Raw genomic sequence first — 10,583 nt, forward strand, 5'->3', positions numbered from 1 at the left:
TTATAAAATTTATATATATTAAATAAAATACGTATAAAGTGTATATATATTAAATAAAATACGTATAAAAATACGGGGTATTACATCTCCCCACATCTCGTCGGAGCCCGCCTACCTCCCCCACCTCTCCCCAAGAAAATACCTCCCCTCCCCCGAAAAACGTCGGTCGACCTTCCCCCCACCCTCGAAATCCTAGCAGCTAGTTGAGGGACTAAAATAGTACTCCTTGGTGGTTGAGGGACCAATTTGCCTCACTCAATAGTTGAGGGACTAAAATGCTACAATTATGTTACTTTAAGGACCGTATTTGATCTTAACTCCCTTCGTGTCTGTTTTATTGGTTCTAATTATTTTTATGCCTTCTCTATTAAGCCGTTTGTTTGAATGAAAGAACTTAGAACTTACCCCTTATAGTGGTCTCCCTTCGGAAACCAAATCAGCAGTTTAAATTTCAGCACGGGGGTGATCAAGTTCAAAATGTCGCGAAGCTACTATTGTTACCGGACGGAGCAATTCTCACCACATCATTATCCAACTTGCAAAACTCAGTTTTAATACGTAAATCTTGTAAGTTATAACCAGCTGAATCTGCAATCAGATGATTCTCATTGGAAAACCTTTGAAGTTAATTAGGTACAAAAAGTGGACTGTGTTTTTTTTAAATTGAAGAGTGATCCTTCAATAGTACAGATTGTGGAAGAATTATCTATATGTGTAATGTTAAGAGTTTCTACATCTAAGCCAAGACTTTTCATGAGATTTTCTATGTTGTTTTGCTTGCTATTCCACTTCATCATGTCCCCTTTCTATTAGCTATATGTGCTCAATGCTTTGTATATAATCTTCTCTAAAGCTATATGTTGAACTGTTGTTATGATTTCGTTTTGTAGGTGAATCCTGGTGGCTTGTTCTCCCTGCTTTTGGTTGATGTAAGTTGTAAAAAGTGCTAACTGCATTACAAAGCTGACTCTTTTTACCAAAAAATAAGACTTGGTTGCTATGATGTTAGTATTCACTATTCAGGATTAAAATAGAGATTTTCTTTTTATTATTATTCTATTAAAATTTGATTTTTTTTTTGCTGGTAGACTTGTTGTATATATAGGAAGGCAACAGGGCTTATTGTTGAAGCCTGTTGTGCTCTAGGTACATACATGTCATAAGTGTCGTCCCTGCCTTCGAACAACTTCCATAAGGGAAAAGAAAAGAAACCTAGCAGAAGATACTATATATTTTCTCTGGTCCAATTTACTCGCAACAAAGGGGTATTATTTGTGAGTAGAAAATAATACCCCCGCGAGTAAATTGGACCGGGGGTAGTAAATCAACATATGGATTGATTTAATGAAATTTGGATTTTAGAATTTTGAAATGTAAAATACTTCGTATGAAGGTTGTAGAGGGCTAAGAATTGCTTTTTGGCTCTAAATCTAAAATTAGTAATTTTTTTTTTTGAATAAAGATTATTTCATAAATACAAAGTTATAGGATATTTATAAAGAGATTTAACTAAAATAAAGAACCTAATAGATGTGGTCTAGACTATTGATACTGTTAGATTAGTGTATAGTTCAATTTCAAAATTTAGTACTCCATATTCTTGTGTCATGTTAACCATTGTCATGTCATTTTAGATTAAAAATCATGAACTGAACTAAGATGTTAGTTTTAAATGTTACTGACCTTACTATGCAGAGTGTAGAAGAGAACATGTATTATATGTTTGTTTTTAATACTACACAGATTTTTAAATTGGACAAAAGTTCTAATTCTCTTTTGTACGAAGTAGCATTTTGATTATCCCTAAAAAAAATAAAAAATAAAAAAAAAACAAACAAGACAAAACAAAACAAAAACATATAATAATACTTCAAGAGAAAACTTTTATTCAACAGTTTTGATGTATTGACGTTAATTTGGTGGTCGTTTTGATGTCTACAATTCTACTTACTATTACCGTGAAATCCATAAGAACAAGGCTTATTTCAAGAGAAAACTAACAAGACCCTTTGGTGTATAAGTGTATTGTTTATATAGGACAAACAAAGTGAAACGGAGAGAATACCACTTTTCTCATCCATCTAAAAACTAATGTTTTTTTTTACGCCTATATAAACCTTAATGTTACAAATAATCATTTGCTCTAATTTTAGAAAACTGACTATAAATCCTCACAGCTCTAGGACCTAAAACTTCATAACTCTTAGTATCAATAGAAACTACTAAAGTCAGGGAGCTGCTACACATACACTGAGTGTATGTAGCCCCCACATACACTCCCAATTAAATCTTGACACCTCACCATTCACCAAATAAAAGAGAGGGAAAATTGGGAGGGAAATATTTCAGGGAATTACCGCCATTATACACTATTAGGCGGGAGAACTAGTTTGGCGCCAATGCTAAACATGTTTGGGCCCACCATTCCCACCCACCCCATTATCAATTTAATAAAAAAAAATCAAAGGAAGCCATTAACGATAGAAGCATTTTCCGGCGAGGTATTTTTTTTTTTCATTTTTTTTGTTGTTTAATAAAATCAATTGTGTTCAACTATGTATTTCATATGATCAATACATCGAGATTCTATTGTTCAATAGTTCATTGTACACATTTCATGTATAAAGCACGCTTTATGTAATGTTATAAAATAATCGACTTATAATGTTGTAATTTCAATTTTCATTGTTAACTTATTTTTATAATCCAATAATAATTGTAGTGTTTGTTTAACTTGAATGTTACATATATTTTGTTTTATTTAAATCAAGTGGTCTGGTTTTGACAAACTTTCTGGAATTGTACAATTCTGGGTATAATCCACTATTTTGGTTAGACGAAGAAGAAAAATCGAGTTCTTCGTGATTTAAAAATGTCTTTATATTTTAATTTAATACCAATAACATTTGTATAGTATTTTTAATTATATATTAGTAACTTGATAGTGACCCGTATATTTTCTGTAGTATAATATCAGGAGTTACTAAACAAATGATGGGATTACTATTCAAATACATTAAAAAATAAATTATAAAGCTTGTACTTAGAATTAACAAATACTTAATATTACCACCTTTAAATTAGTTTTGAAAATAGAAATTACTTGGTAATTGTTAGATATCTCAAATAATTGTCATTAAAATTAGTTTTGTGAACAATGATATCAATGAAGTAAATGTTTTTACAAATTGTAAGTAATTTTTTTTTAAAATTGTAAGGAGCTCTCTAACTAGTCTTCATTTTATTATCAATTTCCATTTTCAATAGCATCGTTCTTATCTGCAAACTTTTATATAGCATTCCAATGCTAATAAAATAAATATTGTTACTAAAATAATTGTGTACAAAATTTAATCAAGTACGGCAGGGTTACAATTAAAACAAACGTAATTCAATAAAATAGGCTTTCAGCTACTAATAAGTATACAATTTTGTCAACAATGATATAAAGAAGGTTAATATTTGTATAAATTGTAAGGATATCTCTACCTATTGTTCATTTTATTATTATTTTCCATGTTCACATGTTCAGTAGGATATTTATAATACAACGTTGTTATTTGTAATTTTGCAAACTATTAAATACCATTCCAATAATAATAACATATATATAATGTTACTATAACATTATGTTTAAAATTTATAATATTTGATAATTGTGAAGAAAAAAAAAGGGTGTGATGACGAACCCAGGATTCGAACCAGGGAACTAATTGCATTAAGAACGTACTAACTAATCAAAGGTGTAAACAAGATTGAGAGAGGTTCACCATGTTAACAAGTACATTTTTTAAATCAATATAGCATACGCCGGCACACCGCTATTATTTGCAAACTATGATAATGTTTTCCAATACTCTTTAAAATCATACTGTTACTAAATCACAAACAAACCATGAATTGTTCGTTACTATTATAGTTGACAATTATAGCACAGTATATGTTTAAATTTCAATATGGATTATCATAGTAATTGAAACACGCGTACAATAGATTTTTCATTATTGGATACTATCACAAATTTTAGTTTTTAGTATCTATTTGTTGAAAACTCAATTATAAGTGTTATAGGGGTATACATGTTCATAGACTAATCCTAAGAGTTTAGGTAGTTATCAATAATGTGGTGACGTAAGTATATCAAGGTCTACAAATGCATTAATGACCAAAAAATATATATATTTATAATGTAATGACGATACTCAACATAGAGGGCTTAAAGTTAGATTTGAAGGGTTAAAATCAACTAGTGAAGGGTTACAAAAAAAAAACAATTGTAATTCATAAAAATGATTATCAACTACTAATAAATATAGAATAATGTTAAAAATGACATAACATGAAGTTATTACAAGAAACTTATATTTGTTTCGTTAAAAGATGATTCTTGAATTTAGATTGTAATTATGTGTGAAATTTACTTACATTTTATTAATAGTTTCAAAATAAATATAGTACCTATAATATATTTATATGTAACAGGTATGTAAATAAAAGTATTTTAACTAATAAACTAGTAACAATGAATCCCATTTATTGAACTTAAAAATTAGTGTATAATCAGTTACTGGGATACATAGACAGCTCCATGTTTTATGATTGGGATTACTACTACTGCTATTTTGTGTTACTAAAAACTACTCAATCAATTACTGATGTTGTTATTAAGAGAAAAACGAAATCCCGAAGAACAATTGAATTAACGATTTGCCATTTTCTTCAACGACATGTTATGTTTTAATTATGGAAAAGGGCAAGTTCAATTAGCGAATTGGGTTGATGTGAAACAACTCATACACTGGGAAACGCATAATTTAATTATGAACAATGGTAAATATTACAAATTCACATTCATTTACATAAATAATTGTTCACCAAACAAAAATTAGTTCAAAATTGACAAAAAGTGCAAATTAGATCTCCAAATTGATGTTACACATGCTATTCTCCAGTTAAATTGCGATCAACCATTTTGCATGGGGGTAATTCACCATTTTAATTACGGTAGAGGAATTGAACTCCAATTTCGCGCTTACGAACCCTAGAAATTGGGGATTTCAATGGATGTGAAGAGAAAATAAAATAAAGAAATTCTTAAAAAAATTGGAGCAAATTTTGTACACAATTCAAGAATATCGATGATTAGAAACATGTAAATTATTTTAACAAATTTGGAGAAAAATTATATATGAAGAGATGAACATTATGAAGAACCCTAGAAATTGGGGATTTGTGAAAAGTAAACTAAAAAAAATCGTAACAAAATTTGCAGCTATTTGATTCCATAAACTCAAAATATTAAATTTTTGGACATGTAAAGTATTTTAATAAACAAAATTTTTAAATAAAAATTTTTAAAAAAGATGATAAACATGAAGAGTAAGAACAATGGAGGAGAGAGGGGAGAGGAGAGAGAGGAGAGAGAAAATTAGACCCAAAAAAAAACAACCTGGTCGAAATGAGAGAGGAGAGAGTGGAGTGGTTGGGGGGAGTGGGGCCCAAGCAAATTTGAAATTTGAATCTGAAATTTCAAATGAAATTTGAGTTTTTTGTTTTTTTGGGACCCAAATGCAAAGCCAATAGAAGGCTGACACATCACTGGTGTATGTCTGGCCCACATACACTCAGTGTATGTGTAGCCTTACCGCTAAAGTCAAAGTCGCAAAGAAAATTCAATTAAGAAGCTCATGAATCCCATATGAAAGTAACATCAACTTTCATTAGTTTTACAACATTTACTCTAGCCCAAAATATTTAAAACTGAAGCCCAATAATTACAAAACAACTTAAATTTAATCCACTAGCATAATCCCATTACTCATTTTAAAAACTTTTTGGCTTAGGAAAAAGACATTTGCTTCATTGTACTTGACGTTTGTAACAAACAAGTAATTATTTTAAATAATTTACATGTTAAGATTATAAACAATTAAAATGGTTTATTTCATGTTAAAAAAAATGGAAAAAATTACATTAAGTCGCCTTTGACTATTCACATTACATAAACTTCTACACATATCAAGTATAGCTTCATTGTACTTGCCTCTAATAATATTCTACATTAATCGTTTTACATGTGACCTTTCTTTAATCTTATTAAGTATTAAGGTTGCCTAGGTAGTAGGTAATATCTTTAATTATAACTAAAGAAAAAAAAAATCACCCATTTGATTACTTAGACCCAACGATTTAGATTTAGAGTCACAACACCAACTCTACGTTATTTAAGTGCTACTTATACATCAATCTCACTTTGGCTATAATTAAATTTCATATCAAATTTTGGGTTTGTTCTTATTTTGGGTTTGTTACTAAGTTAGGCCCAGGTCATTGAACGAAACTATCTTTCCAAAATCTGTTCCAACAACACAAGCCAATCCCAAAAAAAAACATTTAAAACATACAATTCATTTTTTACATTACAAGACAATATAATCAAATTTAACTATACACACTAGAACGCGAGCGTAGCAACTCCCTAATATACCTATACATAACAAAACATTCTTAATTGTGGTGACTTTACTAGTGGTTCAAATAATTTGTGAGATTATACGGAGGAACAATAAGAGCTAATAATAATTTTAACGTAATAAACTTGCTCAAATAAGAATCAAAATAATAAAATTTGTGATTACTTCATCAACACATTCAAGACACATGAATCTATACACATAGGAATCATATCATACTATTGGTTTAAAAGTTTATAACTAAATCTACTCCGAACTACACAAGTACACCCCTCACTTCTTTATACTTATCGACATGTACATGTCCTACTAATGCCGACGTATGAAAAACTAAGGAGCAAGATGGTTTGGGGCATTTCATGTAACCTTTATGGTTACGATTGACATGTCCATCCAACACGATGTGATCCACAAATGTCCTATCGCATAACGAGCAGGTGAACGGTTTATTGGGAAACACCACCTCCATCCTAGGAGCTTCGATCTCCAAATAGTGCTCTACCATTTCTCTTGTTCGCCTCAAAACACCCAATCTCATATAACCCACAGCAAGTATGTAACATTTTTCTTTGTCAAAGTTGTCCAAAGTTGCTACAAAAAAGAAAGAATAAGCTAAGTTAGCAAATCCACTATACATGAACTCGGAAACATATATATATTAAAAGAAGTTCAAGCTATTGGAAAAACCGAGAAATAAAAGCAGCAAGCCTGAAAAATTGTGAGATTGGTAGCAACTGGCAACTATGAAGCCTGGACTCAGGAAAATAATAGGGAAAGGAGCATCAACTATTATTGAGGAGGACAAATGGATGTGTGACTTCCTGATGAAACTAAAACATAATCAAGGAAGACTACAACAGTAGTGAAACTTCAGTTCCTAAAATTGTTACCTAACATGATATAACATATAGCATACTTGTATAAATGTATTGCAATACTTGTATAAATGAAGCCAATACTATGAACATTCATCATATTGGTTTGATGCTGACAAAAACTTGAGGTTGAGTGATTTGGATTTCATAGACTCCAGACTTTATAACCGGACCATGAAAAAGCAATGCCTTAGTTGGGCAGGCAAAAATTCAATAGATGCATTATTGTCAATGCAAAGTTGAGAAATAGAAATGATGTTGCGTGACATTGAAGGTACGCATAGAACATTGTTTAGTTTAAGAAGAGAAGAGGAATGAGAAAGAGTAAGAGAACCAATGTGAGATATATTTAAATCTGTACCATCACCAATGATAAGCTCGTCATAGCCATAATAGAGAGTATGGAGAGATAAGGTTTGGAGATCAAACGTGACATGGTGCATTAGGTTTCTGCTTGGAGAAGTTAGCAAGCATAGTGGTAGTAAATGGATGGCATTGGTGGGTTGGAGTCATTAGAGGGTTGGTATAGTAAGGCCGTAAGGGGGAGGGTAGGTTGCCCGTTGCCATATATTTTATGTGGAAGAGAAGTGGATCTAGAAGAAGGAAAATAGGATCAAAAGTCCTGATACCATATAGAGAATGTATAGCATAAAACAGCGAAACCATCATATAACAGTGTAAAACCATCATCATCATCTAACATAATATAACATACTTACACTAAATTAATTATAAACCCTTTTAGGATATCATCGATTCATTTAAACTTGGTGGAAATATAATATTCTCCAACGGGCTGGGGGATCCATTTTCGAGTGGAGGGTAATTCTTATCATTTACTATTATTAATTTCGTTGACTAACATTATATTCAATGTAATTGATAGGATATTACATGATATATCACCAACAGTTATTGCAATCAAGACAGATCAAGGCATGAGCATACAAAACCGTTTTTTTAATTGTATATAACAGTGAAACCATCATCATCATCATCTAACATGATATAACATACTTGTATAATGTATAGCATAAAATGCAAGATTGAAATGGTGAGCAAATTTGCAAATTTACCTTCAACCATAGCTATCCCACGCCTCAAGTCCTCGGGACGCCTCAAATGGACAAGGGCCCATGATAGCCTCGCCTGAGCACTCTCTTCTTCAACAGCTTGCTCAATTTCCTGAACAAACAACATACAAACCAGTTTAAAAAAAATTAACAAACATAAAATTAAGCGCACAAAAAATTAAACTGAAGTGAGATCTTACCGCAATAGTATTATGATCATACCAGGGGATCATATCACTGTTGCTAAAAAAATTCTCCGACGGAATTGAAAACAATTTCAATCCTCTCCATTGAATACAAAATCCTAAGAAGAATTGTTGTTAATGTAAATTATGAAACGATCCAAACAACCAGTATACAGAGGTAACATCAACAGCACAACAACTATTCCATCATTCTTCAATTATCCAATGTCTACATCATGAAAACCACCAATCAAGCCAACAAACTACCCATATATTCCATTAATAGAAACACCCATATACTCCAAACCATCATCAGTCAATCAACACACAACCAACATCAATTTTCATACAGAAAGCAACTCAGAAACAACACCAACAACAATATTGTGAGCAACAAACTACTGCCAAACATCAACCAACAACAATAAGCATAACAATATCAACACTGGACAACCTTCAATTTTAGTGCAACAATATACTAACCATCAACAACCAATCCACAGCCACAACATACATCAGCAAACTAAGAACTCAAATCATCAAATGACCAACACAACCAACATCATATTGCTTAGATTCAATGACAACAGCAAGAATAATAGCATCACCCATTAATCTCCAATATCACAACAACACAAATCAACTAACTAGCAAACAACCTATATACTTCTCAACAAACCAATCATCATTATAAACCCACCAAGTACTACAAGAGAAAAATACCTCAAATGCGACGGTTCCGAGATGCTACTGAATACCCAAAGAGCAGAGAATAGCAGCAACAAACAGAGGAGTCACCAAAAAATGTGGGCGAAATTTTTTCACAATACCCAGTAATTGATGCAAAGACCCAGAAACGAACTGAATGAAAGCCCAGAAAATAAACCACTAAATCAGCCAAGAATGCAAGAACTTTGAACGATGAACAACCCAAACCAATGCCCGCATTTGCGACAAAGATCGGAAAACCCAGAAGAAAACCCCAAATCTTCAAATACCCAACAATTGGATTTGTAAAATTGATTAAAACTCCAGAAAGGTCAAGATTATCAGATCAAAAGGTGATGAAGCGAATTGAAGCAGTGATTTGTCGATTAGAGGTTGATTGAATTGGTGGGAAAATAGGGTTAATATTAAAATACCTAGAAAGTTAAAGCATTGAATTTGTGAAATTTGCAACAAATTCTATCGAAAAATTGAATAATTAATAGGAAATCCCCAGAAATTTTCGTGTTTTATGATGAAAAACCCAAAAAATTGAGAGTATTTATAAAACTGACAAAGAAGAAGATTTATACCCAGAAATTGATGGAGCGATTGAATCAAAAAAAGGAAGAATTGAGGCACATGAAAGCAGTAATATGTCGGAAAGAAAGAGATGAACGAAGAACAGAAGAAAATAGGAAAATTTGCAAATTGCAGCCATTTAAAGTCCGTATTTTGCAAATTGCAGCCATTTAATTTTTTTTTTTTTTGCAAATTGCAGCCTAAAAGTTCGTATAAATTGTAAATTGCAGTCCGATTCAATTTTTTCATCGGATTACATGTTGAAAAATCTTCGGTTAAGGTTTTAGGGGTCATTTTAGTTCTTAGGGGAGCGAATTGAGCTCGGAATCAGCAAAAAAATAACGTAAGTGTCTTATATTTACAGTTTTCCACAAATCGATACATTTTTGTTACGCAAAACGAGATACTTACGTTATTTTTTTGCTAATTCCGAGCTCAATTCGTGCCCTTAAGGGCTAAAATGACCCCTAAAACCTTAACCGAAGATTTTTCAACATGTAAACCGATGAAAAAAAATTAAATTGGGCTGCAATTTACAATTTATACGAACTTTTAGGCAGCAATTTGCAAAAAAAAATTTAAATGGCTACAATTTGCAAAATACGAACTTTAAATGACTGCAATTTGCAAATTTTCCAAGAAAATAATGTTGGAAGTTCTTGATATAAAATAAGAGAGTTGGGGAAAAAC

The 10,583-nt window shown here is 31.5% G+C and overlaps 1 protein-coding gene across 1 annotated transcript; it reads right to left on the reverse strand.

The window, feature by feature from the left end:
- Nucleotides 1–6,729: 6,729 nt before the first annotated feature.
- Nucleotides 6,730–9,991, reverse strand: LOC145633179 (mitochondrial fission 1 protein A-like). The gene is made up of 4 exons (XM_081685457.1): nt 9,330–9,991; nt 8,622–8,725; nt 8,425–8,533; nt 6,730–7,064 (listed from the first exon to the last, which is right to left on the reverse strand). Exons 2-4 carry the CDS (start codon nt 8,652–8,654, stop codon nt 6,730–6,732), a joined length of 477 nt encoding a protein of 158 aa, XP_081541583.1. The 5' UTR covers nt 8,655–8,725; nt 9,330–9,991.
- Between the last annotated feature and the right edge of the window lie 592 nt (nt 9,992–10,583).

This window comes from Chenopodium album, chromosome 5 (assembly GCF_948465745.1).
Source record: "Chenopodium album chromosome 5, dcCheAlbu1.1, whole genome shotgun sequence".
Classification (NCBI taxonomy): domain Eukaryota; kingdom Viridiplantae; phylum Streptophyta; class Magnoliopsida; order Caryophyllales; family Amaranthaceae; genus Chenopodium; species Chenopodium album.

Excerpts from the sequence above, each read along its gene's own strand:
- LOC145633179 (XM_081685457.1), bottom strand. The coding sequence starts at position 8,654 with ATGATCCCCTGGTATGATCATAATACTATTGCG. Across the intron at positions 8,534-8,621 it reads ATGATCATAATACTATTGCG|GAAATTGAGCAAGCTGTTGA; the intron begins GTAAGATCTCAC and ends TTGTTTGTTCAG. Across the intron at positions 7,065-8,424 it reads TGGGATAGCTATGGTTGAAG|CAACTTTGGACAACTTTGAC; the intron begins GTAAATTTGCAA and ends TCTTTTTTGTAG.